A 20,517-nucleotide genomic window follows, 5' to 3' on the forward strand; every position below is an offset into this window, starting at 1 on the left:
GTTTGACTGGAATTCTCAACAGACATGGACCCTCAAGATTCATCACTGATCTTACCGAATGAGCTGCTGGAACCTGCCCATCTATCTCTAATTTTTCACAACAGAAGAATCAAACCACTCCCCTTTAGGTTCTCTCTCCCCTAACGAGCGGTACTGATCAGATACCTCTCCTTGTCTGTCATTAAAATCAAAGACCTCATCCTGTACTTCCATGATAGTTTCCTTCACTATTTCAGATGAATCTATATTGTCTCTATTCTTCCTGAACTCCCTCAATGACTGTGGAGGCTACAACAGACCTCAACTCTTCCATTATAAGCGTCACTTTACGAATTACATAGCCTTTTAACCAATAATTCTTAACCGGAACAACTTCTAATGCTTGCACTAGATAAGTATACTTCTTCTCCATAATTATCTCTCCATGTGGGAGGAACGTCCCCATCCTAACCCCAATAAGTATTTTTTTTTCCTAAAATTGGTACTGGAGCTATTGGTTCCCTTATAATCAAATGCGATATATTTATGGCTTTAATAACTATCAATGTTGAAAGAGTTAAATTGCTTCTCACTGTTGTTATAATAGACTGAAGTGTTAATGTCCTTAGTTACTTCTAGTTTTTCCCCAAAGAAAAGTTGTCTTTGCTTGTACTTCCATCTATCACCACTAGTGTCACTTTTTCCCAACTCTCAGTCCTCTCTCTAATCCCTGACTTTCAAACTTTTGATTATAAAAAAAATACACCTACAATTACCTTGATCTTCCTACTCTAAAGTGTCCTTCACTACTGTTCTCTATCTCTTACTACTAACTTTGAAACTTAGCTTACTGTCTTAGAGTTCCTTCAACCTAGTTCTCCTAACTTATTTTAATCTAATCTTTTCTCTCATAACCTTTAAAAACCTTTTCCACTGATTTATTCACAAAATCCCTTTACCACCAAATTTTTTAGAATATGTGATTGGGAAAGTCCCCACCTGCTTCTGACTTCTTCACACACAGACTTGGCAAACGACTAAACACCTTTTAGCCTAGCCTGAAATCCCTTGGTGTAAGAATGTAACCCCGAATAACAGTCACCCCTTTTCACTTTATTTCCCAGACAGATTGTCCAATAGATTATCATCCTTCCTATGATATTATCTTTTTAAGCAAATATGATTCCCAAAAACCCTACTTTTTAAAATCCTCTACCAGACAGTCGTCTAGTGTACATCCTATTGTACAGTTCAATTTAAACAATGCATCTCTTCCCAACAATGCAATAGGTATATGCTCTAATATTAGTATCTTAAGAGTAATTAACTGTTTTACTACCTCAAATCCCTATCCTAATTAGTTAATTTTACATAGTGAGATGTTTAACCTCTTTAGGATGAACACAGATAAGTTTTTCCACTATTCACCATCACTTCTAATGGTCGGTGCTTTTTACTTCAATTGTTGGATATTTTCTCTTCTTCTCTAATCGATGCTATCAGCTGACACCCCCCTTCCGGATCTTCTAGGCACTCTAGAATCTTTAGGGTTCACCTGGAGAACAGGTGATCTTGAATTGCCCCTGTATCTTCCTTAAAAATGTTCTCTGTTTTTCCTCCTGACTTGTTGCACTCACAGGTAAAGTAACCAACCTGTCCATAATTATAACAGTCTTCTGAAAGTTGCTGGAAGTGTAGCTGAAATCTTCCTCCTCCTTCTAAGCCTTCTCGTCCTCTTCCTCTCCAATTCTGTGTCTGTCCAGAAACTGGCTGTGGATATGGATCATTTGGTACCCCCCTTGGCTGGTACAATTGCATTTGATATTGTTCAGTTGAAGCTGTAACAGTGATTGTTGATTTGGTTCACTCTGATTCTTCATAACCAAAGCTTCTCTTCTCCACCAGTTGTATGATTGAGTTTTCTCAGAGTTTCTTCGTCCTGTTCTTTGTTGTTGACATATCAGGATTCTTCAACAGCTTATATTCTAAGTTCTGTCCTCAAAATATCATCTTCTTACTTCTCTTCAGCTGCTTGGCCTCAATGTATTCTTCTTCTCCTCCAATTCTTGGGATTATTTTCTCAGCAGTTTCTCCTCTTCTGTATCTTCAGCTGTGTTACTTCTTCTAAACTATTTGCTTTATCCAGGCATGATAAACATCGGTCTATATCTCTATTTCTTCTTTGCTAGTCATTGTAGGATAAAATCCTCTTGAACATAAAGCACCTTTAATCTCCAAATCGTCATCGCTTTCTTCATCTTTGCTTTTATCAGAGATCAAATCTCTAGTATCCTTCTTCTTTCCTCTCTTGCCAACTTCCTTCTGATCACAGAGTCATATCCACCCATGACCTCTTCTCAATCACTCATCTTCATCATCCTCATCTTCTTTAAGTTCCATCCTCCTTAACCTCCCTCTTTTCTTCCAGACATCACATTTTCTTCCTTCTGGAGTTTTGGATTCACCTTTATCGTCGTTTCTGCTTGTCCTCTATCTATTATTCATCTTCCTGTCTGACGCAACAATTACCCTCCTGGATGATCACTGGAAGCTGAGGATAAACATCCCTAAGCTCTACTCCCTTAGCCTTATCTCTATAGCTTTGTTTATGTTATCGCTGGAATCTTTTATCAGTTTTTTTGTTTGAGAATGAAGGGCAACTTTTGTTTCACTTGCCGGATAACCTCGCAATACTTTAGTTAAAGGGTCACTATTTTGTACTATATCAATCGGTGTAATCACCTTCATATAGCCTTGCTGTCCTTTCTCCCCATTGTAACTACTCTTTTATATTCCTTTATTATGAATTATCTTATTTTAGACTATATAGCCTATGGCTTCCCCCTGTAATTATTTTTTAAATAAATCAATTAAAAATCATGAATAATTAAAACCCATTTTTATTCCTATATCACCAATTTATCAATTAGTGTTGGCTATCTTACCACAACCCATCAAATGCAAGTAAATGTAAGTTAGTCAACTTCAAAGCAATCCCAAAAACAAAGCCTGTAACCCTTGCTCTATACCCCTAATTATCTTAAATTTACAGAATAATGTCAGTCCTCGATTCCCAACACATCTGTAATTAACTCAAGTGATGCACATAGCCTCCAAATGCAATTTTTAATGAATCATTTGCCAAGCCTATGTAAAATTGTCATAACATCACATATTTTGTAAGGGATGATTTTGTGAACTAGCCTGATATCTGATCCTCTGCCTGCGTCACACCTTGTCACGTGACGCACGTCAGTCACACGTTAGCCCCTCCTCTCTCCTGTCGTATCGTATTGCTCCTCTCATATGACAGAAAAACAGAGACACAGAATAACATTTTAGTAGTTAATGCAATCACTGAGTTATCTCAACCATATTCAACATTCCTTCGTTCACCCATTATTCACTCTAAGACTAAACTCAGAACTAAATAGATCGCTCCAAAAACATTTTTATTTTATTTTAATCCGTCATTTAATTTAATTCATTATACTCCGTCAACATATATTTAATGTATAAATTCACTACATCTCAACAAATAGTTTCATGTTCAAACCGCAGTCGCTTTAAACTATAAGATTCGTGTTAAAATCTCTCCTCTTTGTTCCCACGTCTGTGTCTCCCTGTCTCCCCCTGCAGCCCGCAACAGCAAATATGACCCATTAGCAAAAACGTGTTGTAGTTTAGTACCGTAAACCAAAACGTGTCCTAATCTCGTGCCATAAACTCCCCCTTTCTGTAGTGTAGTGTCGCAAAATTAAACGCATGCGCAAATGCATTCAATGATACGATTCCCGTGGAAGGGAGATTTTAGATCTCTCCCCCAAACAGACAGTTAACAGTCCAGCTGTACCTCCCGTTTCCCCCTCATAGTCAAACAACATTTAACAGCGCTCACAAAACATATAACCTGACTTACACACACAGAGACAAGTTTAAGAGACTTTAATCCATCGCAATGGGGTCTCTAAGGATATCCGTTAGCATGTAGCACGCAACACAATTAGCATTTAGCATTAGCATTATCATTAGCCGCTATGTACCATGTGGCCTGAAACACAATCAAGCATTTAGAATTAGCCTTAGCCTTTAGCTAACTGCGGCCTACCACACAAATAAATATCCTGCATTGTGCCCAAATCATTATCCATCATTATCCATATCTCCGCCCTAACTTTATGCTGCCTTGAGTTCTGGATAATTATATGAGCCGGTTACCCCAAACGAATAATCCGTCAACTATAAGATGAGCATAACATACAATATCATCGTCCAGCTCATGGTTCCCAGAACCAACCTGACAAAGTCTAATACGTCGCCCAGGATTTGTAGCCCACTCCTGCGAGTCGCCCCCGCTGGGGGTCTTTCCAGATTCACAATGCTCTAATATTGCATACGTATTCCTGACTTCATTCTGCCAATATCTGCCGTTAATATCTCTACCATCGATTGCTCTAAAATTCCAAGCCTACCCTCCCCCTTGTTGCCCTGTCTACCAGTGCAACAATTGATAATGATTAGCCAGACCCCCAGTAATCAGCAATAACTCCACGAGGCACGGTCGTATGGTACACCTCTCCAGTGTACACAAGCAGTATCAAAACTAACAATCTCACAAAGCTTGCGAGGAAAAACTCACCCTGGTCTGGTCGTGACTTCAGACCGAGTTAGCTTGAGTTAGCTTGGCGGCTACAAATGAACAAAGGAGAACTGCAGACCAGCCCCACGTTGGGCGCCATTTGTCGTGTCGAGTGAGTGGTGGCAATTATTGCTGATAAACAAAGGAGTCCGCTCATACTGAATCCTTGATCATAAGTTTATTCAGATCACAAGCTTTAGCATAAGTGACAGGTGACATGACACCCGGAGAGCGACGCCTCAGAATGGCTGCTCTGCCTTCTCCTTCGTTTTTCCCCCTATTTATAAACAATGCAAAAAGATGCTCCCTCTTCTGGCCAATCACCAGTCTCCCCTGTCTACAACACACTTCCTGTCTGTTGTATGTGGCGTTACACTAAAACATTCCCTCTTGATACTAAAATCAACATTCTCTCTGGTTCCACTTAAAACATTAACAACGTCATAATCTCAATACACTACACCAGCTAGTTAACATTGGCGTACTACATCTAGCTTCATGTTGAACTTCCATCCTTTCAGGCCAGGGGCACAATGTATGAATTAATGGTTGGATCAGAATCGCTGTTATAATCATTAGCCAGTACGGAGAATTAAGTAAAACCACAAGTCCAAATCCCTATCTCCATCCATGGATAATTTAGGAAAGGGCCGATTAGTATTTTTGGGGGGTGAGCCAGGACCATTCACAGCTGACTGATGAGCGTTTTCAGGCGGAGTTCACGAGCGTACAGTTTCAGTACAGGTCTGAGTTATAATTGTAAACATGCGTATGTATGGTTTATAAATCTATATTTTTGTAGGTGCGCAGAGGTCAGGCTCTGAACCAAATAATAGCCAATATTGTAAACCGCATACTTTGAGATACAATCTGATATTAAATAAAAATTGGATAATTTACTCCGTCAGTTTTTGTGCAGTTACAATAAATGCAGTTACAACAATCTCTCTCTCCATCCCTCTTTCCATGCAGGTCCACAGGCTCTAATATGTGGTGGTGACGTTGTTCTCTGCTCAGCTGAAGATACAAGAGTCCATTCTGTTCCAAGTCGGTACCTTGGCTCTCCTCTATTCACGGCACTCTGGGGACTTCTTGCAGGTACAGTATTTGTATTTATTAGGGATCCCCATTAGCTGCTGCCAAGGCAGCAGCTACTCTTCCTGGGGTCCAAACATGTTAAAACACATCATATAACATTATTACACCACTACCTATCTACAATATAAAATGTTTAATACCACCATACAACAATATCACAATGTGTGCGTATGCATGTGTCTATACCTTTGTGTGTGTCTCTTCACAGTCCAGGTAACGATGACGTCCACCAATCACCCCTGTAACTTAATCATTACTGGTACTGATAGTTCCTCTAATTTCTTTGACGCTGTATGAAGGCATTCTAAATGGGACATTTGTCACGCATAGATAATGATGATGACCAGCTGCTGTCTATTGGATAGAAATATGGTTCTATACTGAATGTATGTGATAGTCATTAACCGCGTTTCCATCCAGTTTTTTTGCGTGTAAAGTCATACCATATAAAGAAATATCACGACAGCTGTGATGGAATTAGGAAGTTTCGATAAAATGTTATAAATGCTTACATATAATTTGTTCTTTCGACACGGTGGGATCATTTTGTGTCGGTAAAATTAATTATGAGAGAAATGGCGGTGGAAACGCCTTTAAGCGCAAACATTGATATAATAACTATCATATCGAAGTAAACTTGGAGTCACGCGATGATATGTTGTGTGGTCCTCCCACTATGACTCAGGAAACCATGAGGTTTATTAGGCTACAGATGAAATAAGTTATGATGAACTTCACAGGTTGGTGAAAGTGCACGGTATGAGCATGATGCTCCTTTCCAGTAAATGTCGAGGGTCCTAATCTGGTGACATGATGACCGATGCTTGACTACCGTTTGACAAATAAGAAGGTTCTCGCTCTTATCCATAATAATCTAATTGTGTAGACTAACCTACCCACAGAACCTACCCGCACTGTTGCGTAGGGTCGTTGTCCTGTTGGAAGGTGAACCATCGCCCCAGTCTGAGGTCATGAGCTCTCTGGAACAGGTTATCATCAAGGATCTCTCTGTACTTTGCTCCGTTCATCTTTCCCTCGATCCTGACTAGTCTCTCAGTCCCTGCCGCTAAAAAACATCCCCACAGCATGATGGTGCCACCACCATGCTTCACCGTAGGGATGGTGCCAGGTTTCCTCCAGACGTGACGCTTGGCATTCAGGCCAAAGAGTTCAATCTTTGTTTCATCAGACCAGAGAATCTTGTTTCTCATGGTCTGAGAGTCCTTTAGGTGCCTTTTGGCAAACTCCAAGTGGGCTGTCATGTGCCTTTTACTGAGGAGTGGCTTCCGTCTGGCCACTCTAACATAAAGGCCTGATTGGTGGAGTGCTGCAGAGATGGTTGTCCTTCTGGAAGGTTCTCCAATCTCCATAGAGGAACTCTGGAGCTCTGTCAGAGTGACCATCGGGTTCTTGGTCACCTCCCTGACCAAGGTCCTTCTCCCCCGATTGCTCAGTTTAGCCGGGCGGCCAGCTCTAGGAAGAGTCTTGGTGGTTCCAAACTTCTTCCATTTAAGAATGATGGAGGCCACTGTGTTCTTGGGGACCTTCAATGCTGCAGAAATGTGTTGGTACCCTTCCCCAGATCTGTGCCTTCACAAAATCCTGTCCCGGAGCTCTACGGACTGTTCCTTCGACCTCATGGTTTGGTTTTTGCTCTGACATGCGCTGTCAACTGTGGGACCTTATATAGACAGGTGTGAGCCTTTCCAAATCATGTCCAATCAATTGAATTGACCACAGGTGGACTCCAATCAAGTTGTAGAAACATCTCAAGGATGATCAATGGCAACAGGATGCACCTGAGCTCAATTTCGAGTCTCATAGCAAAGGGGTCTGAATACTTATGTAAATAAGGTATTTCTGTTTTTTATTTTTAATACATTTGCAAAAATGTCTAAAAACCTGTTTTTGCTTTGTCAATATGGGGGTATTGGTGAGGGGGGAAACAATGTAATCCTTTTTTAGAATAAGGCTGTAACGTAACAATGTGGAAAAAGTCAAGGGGTCTGAATGATATTATAAATACCTCACATGCGACTAGTAATAAGACTAAGCAATTAGCCTATTAAAATGTTTATCTGACTCCATAAAGATAATTAGCAATATGCAAGAGACTACAGTTGAACCATGTGCAATCAAGTATTATGCGTTTAGTTGACTAAGATCAATGAATGGTCATTTGAAGTGAATATCAAAGCAAGTATTATTTAATAACTTTGTAAAATGAATGGGTTCACGTACAAGGCATAAAGCTTAAGTTACAAGGCAATACTGACATTAAAGCATCATTCTAGGCATATAGATCCTAAGGTTCATTTACAGGACAAAACATGAACAAAGAGATGCTTACTAGGCCAGAGGCCCAGAAGCCTTGAAAATACAGGATGAGAGAACAAAAGGCATTACGTTCCATTTATAACATCTGAAGGTGTAACCTTTCAACCCAAAACCAACCACCATTGAGCAATCAAACGATACCAGGTTTACAGTAACCTAAACACTCCCAGGCCTAATCTCCACAGGTTGTCACAGCATTTAAAGGCTTGTGTGGGGATGAGACCAATGTAAATGAGACAGAATATAACCTCTTTGAGAGTATTAAAGGAGTTCACCCTGTACAGAAACAAGTTACCACAGAGATAATACATCCATATAGATAGTAGCAGAGTTATCCTCCGTGAACAAGTTTCAGATAGATACCAAACATGGATACTATAGTATTATTCTAGCACTAATTCAATAGTCAGTCCACTGTAACAGAGATACATTTTAGGCCCCTCAGAGGGGGAAGGGCTGACTAGTCATTGGTCATTGTCCTTTTGTTCCTGGACCATCTTCCACGCAGCTCCAGGTGACAGAGAACACATACATTAGGGCAGAGCCTACAGAGGTCCTGCACGACTCCAGGGCAAGGAAGCGTGCAGGAGAGATCATCGCCGACACCTTCCCCCCCTTGTCACCCCCTCTTCCAAAGACTCCCCTCTAGCAAATGGTTCAGATCAATCACGACCAAAATCTCTCGCCACCTGAACAGTTTCTTCCCCCGCGCCGTGGCCCTCACCAACCAACCACCTGGTCCACGATGATCCTCTCATCCATGGACTTTGCACTCTGCGCCATTCATCCACAGACTATGCACCCTGCACTATCATCCCAGAACTGCACATTTCTCTTTGCACTCTGCACATCTCTTACATGCATAATTTATAATGTAGCTTAGTGTTCAAAGTGTACATACTGTATGTGGATCTGTGGAAATTCTGCATCTATATATGTTTTGGTCTGTATATTCTGTCCGTCTGTCTGTATATTCAGTTTGTGGCAGCAGCATTTCACAGTCAAATTCCTGTACATGTCGAATAAAGCTGATTCTGACTTGTTCATCTGAGTTGAGCTGGTTTGTCATATCTCAGCTTACATTGTATTGTTTGGGACTGGTTATGTACTGGATGAACGGTAGCAGGTAGCAGATTCTCACCTTTCTGTCTTCATACAATTCAAAACCCCCATGTGCTGTGTGTGTGTGTGTGTGTATGTGTGTGTTTGTGTGTGTGTGTGTCCTTGGACTTAATACCGTAAATATTGGCTCCTGCAGTCTGCTATTCGTTTTACAAATGTTACTGGCTAACAAGTAATAAGCTAGCTAACTTTAGCAAGTAGATTCCATTCTACTCAAGGTATAGTATACCTATTAGAATGTATTTGATTCTGATCCACGCCCCTACCTTTTTTTAAGGTATTTGTGACCAACAGATGCATATCTGTATTCCCAGTCATGTGAAATCCATAGATTAGGGCCTAATGAATTTATTTCAATTGACTGATTTCCTTATATGAACTTTAACTCAGTAAAGTCTTAGAAATTGTTGCACGTTGCCTTTATATTTTTGTTCAGTGTAAATTCCCCTTGTAGGCTTTCCACTATAAGCATACTATTTATCCTCTAACTGTTGTTTTACTTCTATGAAAAAGTACTCTGTTAATGGCACGTTAGAGGGAATGTGCCCACTCTGTTAATGACACGTTACTCTGTTAATGACACGTTAGAGAGAATGTGCCCACTCTGTTAATGGCACGTTAGAGGGAATGTGCCCACTCTGTTAATGGCACGTTAGAGGGAATGTGCCCACTCTGTTAATGACACGTTAGAGAGAATGTGCCCACTCTGTTAATGACACGTTAGAGGGAATGTGCCCACTCTGTTAATGACACCTTAGAGAGAATATGCCCTCTTTGTTAATGGCACGTGCGCTCTAACCAACACCTTGCAGATACAGTGCAGGTAGGCTACTCTACATGATGGATTATTGTGGACAAAGTGCAAGATTATTTTTATTTGTCAAATGGCAGCCAAGCATCGATCATCATGTCACCAGAATAAGACCCTCAATATTTATTGAAAGGAGCATCAAGCTCAACACTGTGCACTTTCACCACCCTGTGAACTTATAACTTATTTCATCTGTAGCCTGATAAACTGAATGCTTTCTCATGATGTCGTGAACATTTTTTACCCGATATGTAGGCTACTTTACTCACATGAAAAGGTTGGATGGAAACTTGGTTAATGTCGAGCCATTTTGAGGATGCTGGAATTATATTTTGGATGAACATACGCAGGCCTACAGGATACTTTTGAAGTAGTCTAATCAGATGAAAGCATTGTGACTGGTTGTGTTTCTGTCACATAGAAAAGTTAATAAAAAAAATTAAAAGTATCAATATTTAGGCTATATTGAAGCGTTAGGTTCTATGTGCGCGAAGAATAGCTGCTTGGATTGTAAGGGATAGGAGAGGAGGCAGACTGTAAGGCTTTTCTGTCATTTCAACAGTAAAACACTGTAGAATGTACAGTAAAATACCTTAAACGTGTTTTTACGGAATTCATTATGCTGCATTGTGGGAAAGAGTCTGGTGCATTAACATATTTTAAGCCGTCCCTTGTAAGAGGCTATACTTGTTGCACCTGTGATTGAGAATGCTGTACGCCCACATAATACAGGAATATACTGTAGGAATTCTACCAACCTTGTCCTGAAACTCTCGAGTAACCCTACTGGCCAATTGCTGCCAGTAATTTACTGTACTTCAGAATACAGTACTATACCGCAAAAAACCTTTTCAACACTAGTGAGTACAAATTTAAATGTAAATGTAAATTTAACTGATGTGTGGGAGTGGTTCCCAACAATTTAATTTATATAGGGGACAGATCAGAGTGGCAGCAAGTCTCAAACCTTTAATGGTTGAGTGGATGTCCTTTGCTCTGTTTTGCCCTGTAGTCACTGTCAGTTTAGAAGCCTTTGTTAAAGCAAAAATAGCAAGTCATATAAAACACAAAATATCAGTTGGTATGCTGTAATATACAGTTGAAATCGGAAGTTTACATACACCTTAGCCAAATACATTTAAACTCAGTTTTTCACAATTCCTGACATTTAATCCTAATAAGAATTCCCTGTTTTAGGTCAGTTAGGATCACCACTTTATTTTAAGAATGTGAAATGTCAGAATAATAGTAGAGAGAATGATTTAGTTCAGCTTTTATTTCTTTCATCACATTCCCAGTGGGTCAGAAGTTTACATACACTCAATTAGTATTTGGTAGCATTGCCTTTAAATTGTTTAACTTGGGTCAACGTTTGGGTAGCCTTCCACAAGCTTCCCACAATAAGTTGGGTGAATTTTGGCTCATTCCTCCTGACAGAGCTGGTGTAACTGAGTCAGGTTTGTAGGCCTCCTTGCTCGCACACACTTTTTCAGTTCTGCCCACAAATGTTCTATAGGATTGAGGTCAGGGCTTTGTGATGGCCACTCCAATACCTTGACTTTGTTGTCCTTAAGCCATTTTGCCACAACTTTGGAAGTATGCTTGGGGTCATTGTCCATTTGGAAGACCCATTTGCGACAAAGCTTTAACTTCCTGACTGATGTCTTGAGATGTTGCTTCAATATATCCACATCGTTTTCCTTCCTCATGATGCCATCTATTTTGTGAAGTGCACCAGTCCCTCCTGCAGCTAAGCACCCCCACAGCATGATGCTGTCACCCCCGTGCTTCACCGGTTGGGATGGCGTTCTTGGCTTGCAAGCTACCCCCTTTTTCCTCCAAACATAACGATGGTCATTATGGCAAACAGTTCTATTTTTGTTTCATCAGACCAGAGGACATTTCTCCAAAAAGTACGATCTTTGTCCCCATGTGCAGTTGCAAACCGTAGTCTTGCTTTTTTTATGGCGGTTTTGGAGCAGTGGCTTCTTCCTTGCTGAGCGGCCTTTCAGGTTATGTCGATATAGAACTCGTTTTACTGTGGATATAGATACTTTTGTACCTGTTTCTCCAGCATCTACACAAGGTCCTTTGCTGTTGTTCTGGGATTGATTTGCACTTTTCGCACCAAAAGTACATTCATCTCTAGGATACAGAACGCGTCTCCTTCCTGAGCGGTATGACGGCTGCCTGGTCCCATGGTGTTTATACTTGCGTACTATTGTTTGTACAGATGAACGTGGTACCTTCAGGCATTTGGAAATTGCTCCCAAGGATGAACCAGACTTGTGGAGGTCTACACATTTTCTTCAGAGGTCTTGGCTGATTTCTTTTGATTTTCCCATGATGTCAAGCAAAGAGGCACTGAGTTTGAAGGTAGGCCTTGAAATACATCCACAGGTACACTTCCAATTGACTCAAATTATGTAAATTAGCCTATCAGAAGCTTCTAAAGCCATGACATCATTTTCTGGAATTTTCCAAGCTATTTAAAGGCACAGTCAACTTAGTGTATGTGAACTTCTGACCCACTGGAATTGTGATACAGTGAATTATAAGTGAAATAATTTGTCTGTAAACAATTGTTGGAAAAATTACTTGTGTCATGCACAAAGTAGATGTCCTAACCGACTTGCCAAAACTATAGTTTGTTAACAAGAAATTTGTGGAGTGGTTGAAAAAACGAGTTTTAATGACTACAACCTAAGTGTATGTAAACTTCCGACTTCAACTGTATAATGACATATTCACTATTAGCAATTGCTGAGTAGTTTTCAATACCAAAAATAATAATAATGCTGTTTTGCTGTATATTTAATGCAGTATACTGTAAATTATGGTTCATTTTGGGAAATATTGTAGGAGGGAAGCATCACTGGCTCATTAAAGGCTAGGTTGGTATAGCTATGTTTACAGTAACATCACCATTTAAAATCAAGGTTGGTTGTTATAGCTCTGTTTACAGTAACATCACCATTTAAAATCAGGGTAGCTTGTTATAGCTCTGTTTACAGTAAAATCACCATTTTAAAATCAGGGTAGCTTGTTATAGCTCTGTTTTACAGTAAAATCACCATTTAAAATCAGGGTAGCTTGTTATAGCTCTGTTTACAGTAACATCACCATTTAAAATCAGGGTAGCTTGTTATAGCTCTGTTTACAGTAAAATCACCATTTAAAATCAGGGTAGCTTGTTATAGCTCTGTTTACAGTAAAATCACCATTTAAAATCAGGGTAGCTTGTTGTAGCTCTGTTTACAGTAAAATCACCATTTAAAATCAGGGTAGCTTGTTAAGCTCTGTTTACAGTAAAATCACCATTTAACATCAAGGTAGCTTGTTATAGCTCTGTGCCAGGCTCACTTGGCTATGTATGTACTATTTCAGCTCCTATCTGTTTTATGTCCTGAGAAGAGTTCCTTTAACCTTCTCGACTAAAACAGGTAAAACAATAGTTCTGACATTGGCTTACACTGTGGTAGAAAAACTTGCACCAGCCGAGTTTACTTTCACTTTTACTGTGTGGGGAGGGGCCTCTGCCAAAAACGTCCATATGTGATAGGTTCATTCAAACCCATGTGGGTTGGACACACGAAAGAGGGAAATTCAAAATCCCTGTCTTTACTCTCTAGTGACTATAAGAGAACTCACATGTTCACCATGTCTCCTGCACTCTACAACTACCTGTTTATTCTTCTAATAGTCCTCCCTAAAGGTGAGCTAATCAGTTTTATGCCTGATATGCTGCATTTGTCAGCTTTTTATTGACAGAATATTGCTGATACTGTTGCTTTTCGTGTGAAATGTAGTGCTTTGCTGTTCAAACCTGTTTATTTCACGACACTAGATTCATAACTAAATGTATCTTCAACTATACAGATGCATTAAAAGCTATACAGATAAATAAAATTATAGTAGTGCAGTGAAATGCATGTATAGTGTAGTGGAAGTCACTGTATAAACTGTATAGTGGAGTGAAAGTCACTGAACAAACTAAGAGGATTGATCTAAAGCCATAGCTCCTTATATTAACTGATGTCAACACGTTCTGTAGTTTGTTACTTTAATAATTCAACACATGAACCCATACTGCAGTCAGTTTACAGGTGTCTTCATTCATAACTTAATAACTTCCTCCAGCCTAGACTAGGGCGGCAGGTAGCTTAGTGGGTAAGAGCGTTGGGCCAGTAGCCGAAAGGTCGCTGGTTCTAATCCCCGAGCCGACTAGGTGAAAAATCTGTCGATGTGCCCTTGAGCAAGGCCCTTAACCCTAATTGCTCTTGTAATTCGCTCTGGATAAGAGCGTCTGCTAAATGACCTATTATTATTTATTATTTTAGACTGGACTTCCCCTACCTCCATACTCCTCCTTCTGACCATTATGAGTACTACACCACAATATTGTACTCCATACACTGTATTGTATCCTAAAGATTGATAGAAGTGTGTGTGTGTGAGTTTGTAATATAGTAAGTACTAAGTAGTGTGTAACTGTCTTCATGCAGGGTTCTCTCAGCTGGTGAGAACACAACAGGTTGTCACAGCAACCCTGGGAGAAGATGCAATCTTAAACTGTGAGCTCATGAAACCCAAAGACGTGCGGCAAGTCACCTGGCAAAAAATGACAAGTGGAGCGAATGAAAATGTGGCCACCTACAGTAAACGCGGTCCCAATGTCAACCCACCTTTTAAGGGGAAAGTGGAGTTTGAAGACGAGGGACTGCAGAACTGCTCTATCATCATCAGAGGAGTGTCAAGAGGAGACGAGTCCTGCTACAAGTGTCTGTTTAACACCTTTCCAGATGGACCTATCAGCGGAACGACCTGCCTCCAAGTCAATGGTAAAAACTGATAACATAATGTACTGTAAATGATTGACCCAGAACAACTTCTTCAGAACTTCAGGCAGCCATTTTATCAGATCATACATCCAATGTCTTGCAACCATTCATCAAAATGCAATAAATTAGTAAATCATGTACATGAAAACATTATAGTATTTACATTCACTGTGAACTGTGTCTGTTGTTGTTCTGTAGAGCTGTATGGACCCTCACTCCTCATCACACAAACCAACAACAGTCACACCACTCTGTCCTGTTCTGCTACTGGACGACCTGCTCCTATAGTGACCTGGGAAGACACAGAAATTCTAGAACATTCCACAATGGCCAATGTCACCCATCTCAATGGAACTGTCAGTGTCACCATAACTTCCACGCTGGCAGCATTCAGTCTACCTGACAAAGACACCAGGGTTGGCTGTATGGTGTCACTGTTCTCTGCGGGTGTCACCAAGAACATATCCATGGTTATTCCAGCTAGAATTCAAGCTCCATTTGCTTGTGAGAAATGGTTCTGTACATGCCTACAGTAACAATCAACATACTGGTGTCATTCTGAAGTACTGTTTCTGTATTTTCTGTGCTAGGTTTACCTGAGGTCACTGATGGTGACAGGATCAGTGGTAAGTCATTAATCTAATGACCACAACTAATCTCTGACACTCTTATCTGTGAATTGTACCATTCTCATCTTGTCCTCTTTGACAGGTAAGACAACAGTGATTGGTGCAGTGATGGGTTCACTGTGTTTCATTGCTGTGTGCTGTGGAGCTGTGGCACTGTGGTGGTGCAAACAGAGAAATAACATGAGAAGGTAAGTTTTACTGTCCAGATGACAAAGAGAAAATACAGTATTAATTTGACATTGATTGTCAAACTTACAAAAACAATCTTTAGCCCAAATCCCACAGCCCATGACAGAGATCAGGAAGAACTATCAACAGTCAACCCTCAACATGATGACCCTGAAATCTAGAGGTCTGATCTAACAGTAAGACACATATTCTAATTAACAGTAGGGTTTATAATTTCAAGTAGACAGTGTTTGTACTTACTGTAGGTAAGAAATAGAGTAGAAAACATTGAATTGTTTTGCCACCGGACGACCTGCTCCGATAGTGGCTTGGGACCACACAGAACACGTTGCTTTGGAAAAGTCTACCATGGTCAGTGTTACCCATCCTAATGGAACTGTCACCTGACAACTACTGCAACAGTGTCCAGTCTACCTTACAAAGACACCAAGGTTAAGTGTGTGGTGTCTTCTTGTGGTGCCACTAAGGAGGTTTCTATGGTGATTCCAGTCAGTGATCAGTTCTCATTGGCTGGTGAAAGAGGCCATGGTTTGTCAATACATACATAATCATTGGCATGATTATAAACATGTTGGCATGCTGATGACCGTGTTTGCATGTGTTTGTATTGTATGTGTGTGTGTTTATGTTTTGTGGGCTAGGTCAATCTCACATCTCCAATATCTGGATCAGTGGAAACTCAGTGATTCTTATTATTATAGTGCCAAGTCATAGTCAACCTATTTCATTATTTTAATAGTCAACATATTTACCTGCCCTCTTATGCTTTGCCTGTGAATCATACCATTGTACTGGTCACTATCAATATCTTTTATCCACAGGTTCAGTGATTGGTTCATTGTGTCTCTTTAATGTATGAAAATAACAGGTAATGTTATTTATAACATATCATGTTGTTTACCCAAACTTACCTTCTCCCCCCCAAAAGAAATCAGTAATCTTTAGCTGGGTCAGACGAGGAAGATCTGGTTTTTATTCAGATATCTGAGAGAAAGTACAGTTTTACTGCGACATTGATTGTCAAACTTACAGGTGTTTTTCCTGAAAACCATTAATGCTGTTATGCTGGAATATGTGCTGTACCTTCCAGTGGAATATGGGATTTGACTGCTTTTAGATTACGTCATCAAATGTTCTCCTTTTTGATGCACAGAGCCTGATAACCCTGAAGTCAAGTCTGAGGCAGAGTTACCGCACAATGTCTGCTCTGGTGCTCAGTTAACCTACTTATCTGTATGTAAATATGTATCTGTCTGCCTCTCTCTCTCTCTCTCTCTCTCTCTCTCTCTCTCTCTCTCTCTCTCTCTCTCTCTCTCTCTCTCTCTCTCTCTCTCTCTCTCTCTCTCTCTCTCTCTCTCTGTGTCTGTCTGTCTGTCTGTCTGTATGTCTGTCTGTACTTTTAGTTTCAAGTTAGGCTTCTACAAGTTGAGCATAGACTTTTACATCAAGCTGGTTTTATACAAAATATACAAACTCAAGATAACATAAGAAGAACCCTCCCTATCATGAACAATATAGACATTGAAAAGAAGAGCTCCATTCTGGTTTAGCCTCGACATGGAAAAAGCATTTGACTCTGAAACTGAAACTTCTTCTATGCCACAATATAAATAATTTGACTTCAACAACGGATCAAGGAGGATCATTCAAACTCTTTATTCTGAACCTAGAAAATACCAGGTTGTTTTCCTATTCACATTATCAGGTTACTTTGTGTGGAAGAGTCAAATAAAATCCTCTACAAATGTTTTATTATTTATTATTACTAAGTGTGTATGGCAGCTGTAACACAGAGCAACTGACTTGGAAACCTGCTGATCCCTGTTAGGTAGGTGTGTGTGTGTGTGTGTGTGTGTGTGTGTGTGTGTGTGTGTGTGTGTGTGTGTGTGTGTGTGAGAGAGAGAGATGGGGGTTATTTGATCTCCTCTGTGTCGTTACTTGGAGTCTGAAAATATTGTAATATGAAACATTTTACTGGCACCAGTTTCTGTTTCTCTTGCAGTTGGAGGTGCCTTGGCCTGCTGCAGAGATGATGTCCCCTAGAACGCCTGAGCCCCTCAACACACCTAGTGACTTTGTTTGGACAGGAACTACTACGGCAGGTAGCCTAGCGGTTAGAGTGTTGGGCCAGTAACCCAAAGGTCGCTAGTTTGAACTTGAGCAAGGCAGTTAACCCTAATTGCTCCAGGGTCTCCGTTGATAATGGCAGACCCTGGCTGGTGTCTCAGGGGGAGTTGGGATATGCAACAAATACATTTCCAATTCAGACATGCTTATAATACACACTGTGTGAAATAGGATCAATATAAACACACACCTAATTATTATTATTATACTAATCACTACACCTTGGGTCATCACTGTGATATCAGAGTTGTAATACATTTCAAATATTTTACATGTTATTTATTTATTTAAATGTTATATATTTGTGTATTTATGTATTTATTTATTAATTGTGGGAGGCATCACACTTCATCATCTATTGATGCTTCCAGTTGATCATGGAAAGCAGCTGCAGTATAGAAAGCATACAGGGGATTCAGCAGATTACAGACACAATGTTCTAAAACATTTGCGAGTTCCTGGGGTGGATGAGGTAAGTATGGTATCTAATGTCATGTTGGCTTTCATCCACTCATGGTTTTCTGAGGTACTTGGGCTGCGTCTACACATGCTGACATTCTGATCTTTTCCCAATTATGGGCAAAAGACCTGATCTGATTGGTCAAAAGACCAATTAGTTAAAAAATATATCTGAATTGGGCTGCCTGTGTAAACAATGCTTTATGGAAGCCCATTTCAGATCTTTTGACAGTGATTTGCATATATGATACCTATCTGTTATTTTCCCTAATGTGTAAACAGCAAAAAGACCACATGGAATCTGATCTTTTGTCTTCATATTTATAACACCTCCATATGTGAACTTCTTAAATCTGATATGGGTCACATGTAAAACTGAATGTGGACAGCCAGAAAAAAATATTGGATATAGAAAGAAAATCAGATTTGGGGTGTTAGGCTGCCTGTGTAAACATAGCCATAGAACTTCAGAGGAAGCACTCTTTGCTGCAGCTCAGCTGTGATATTTGTAACTTCTGACTGTTCTACACCACACGATTCTACTAGTCAGCTGCTTATCAAAACCTTGAATAGTAGAATCAGGTGTGGTAGAACTGGGCTGGAGCAAAAAGCCTGCACCACCACTTTAAGAGCCATTTTGGCTACCCCTGATTTATATGTACAAAAGTTCCTGTGTCTGATGATTTGGCTGTAAATTATGTATTTTGTGATAACTCACTTTTGCTTACAGGTACAGTATTTTAGTACTAGGCCTGTCCTCAGTAAACTTTAAAGTAACTTACAAAGTTTATGTTGAAGATTTTTGTATTTTCCAGGAGCTTGCTCGATTGTCTTGTTAAAAGAGATCAGGGAATAATTTTCCAGTTTATCCCATATTGGCTTAAATGGGATTCTGGTTTTTCGCTTCCCTCTGGAAAATCTGCTCTTAGTATTTCACAGTGACATTGAATAAATACCAATAACTACCTCATTTCTGTTGCCTTTTGTCATTATTGTGTATTTTACTACAGATAGATGACACATTATTGATAGCTTTCTGCATGTGGAAATGTTGTGTAATGTAAATCACCTTTTGGTGTAAAAACCATGGAAATAAACACAAAGACAATGTTTTAAATGAGAAGGTAAAAAGCTGAAAAAGACAGGAAATTCTAATGAGTACCACAGCCCACTTCACCCATACACTACCAAGGTTTTCTAGCAGACAGCTTTTTTGTACCCATCCTTTGCTTTAAATGGGTGTAGGATCTTAATTTGACCCAGTTTGCTACAGCAGGAAAATAATCCTGCAGCAACAGGAAATGTGGATTATAATTCATGGACATTTTTTGTAGGGGTTGATCAATTTTTCTGTTAGGGCAAATCAAGTCTGACATTTTAAAGTGGAAATTACTAACTTTAGAAGCCTTTTTAAACCTCAAATGCACTATACATTTGCATTTCCTTCTGTGCAGGAACATTCTCAGCAAAAAAAGAATTTCACAGAAAAACATAGTGTCAAGAGTTTGACAGAAGAAAAACTATGCAGTATCAATTAACCCAAAAACAACACACACAAACAGTCCATTTCCCCCTTGAAACATGAATATTACGAATGTCTTTCCCACAATCACTTGGTTGTGCATGCTGGCACACATGCGAGAGATGTACTGTCAGGGACCAGTTTACGATTAAATAAATATTTCAGTAGCGGACATATGATGCATTACATCAGATATAGCAAAAAAGTGGATTTGTTGTCAGGACAGAAAAAACACACTGGCCAGTCAATGAATTGGATAATAACTGAAACTGGAAAGGAGTCAAGGGGGACTATAAGTACAAAACTAACATACTTGTCTCAAACTTAATACACATATAACAGCCTACAAAATAATTTCCATACAAACATCTATCAAACACATGATTTTAAGTTGATTGAACTTTAATCCAACGTGTCTAGTTAAGTTGGAACAGTTTTGCCAACTTGCCTGATTGAGCTAGAAAAGTTTAACTTAAAATGTGAAGCTTATGCAACGCTTCTCCAAAAAATTGATTTCACTTAAAAGGCTGTCAGACTAGTTACGAAAAGATCTTGAGTTGGGCCATCTTGATTTTTTTAAAACGGGAAGCATAGAAATAGCTCACATAAAATAGTTATACCGCTTCTTAGACTTGCTTTCAATGATAATGACAGATCTATAACACACATTTCTATGTGAATTTGGTCAGCTCGCCCAAAACGTTACATATTGCAGCATTAATTTTATTAGGATCTCTTTTGGCCCACCAAGGGCAAGTCTTCCA

General features: G+C 39.7%; 1 protein-coding gene across 1 annotated transcript; it reads left to right on the top strand.

The window, feature by feature from the left end:
- The first annotated feature begins 13,646 nt into the window (after positions 1–13,646).
- Positions 13,647–16,872, top strand: LOC121558989 (OX-2 membrane glycoprotein-like). Its single transcript, XM_041872285.2, has 6 exons — positions 13,647–13,701; positions 14,471–14,827; positions 15,026–15,331; positions 15,418–15,453; positions 15,539–15,644; positions 15,728–16,872. Exons 1-6 carry the CDS (start codon positions 13,647–13,649, stop codon positions 15,804–15,806), a joined length of 939 nt encoding a protein of 312 aa, XP_041728219.2. The 3' UTR covers positions 15,807–16,872.
- The last annotated feature ends 3,645 nt before the right edge of the window (positions 16,873–20,517 follow it).

This window comes from Coregonus clupeaformis, unplaced genomic scaffold (assembly GCF_020615455.1).
Source record: "Coregonus clupeaformis isolate EN_2021a unplaced genomic scaffold, ASM2061545v1 scaf0713, whole genome shotgun sequence".
NCBI lineage: Eukaryota > Metazoa > Chordata > Actinopteri > Salmoniformes > Salmonidae > Coregonus > Coregonus clupeaformis.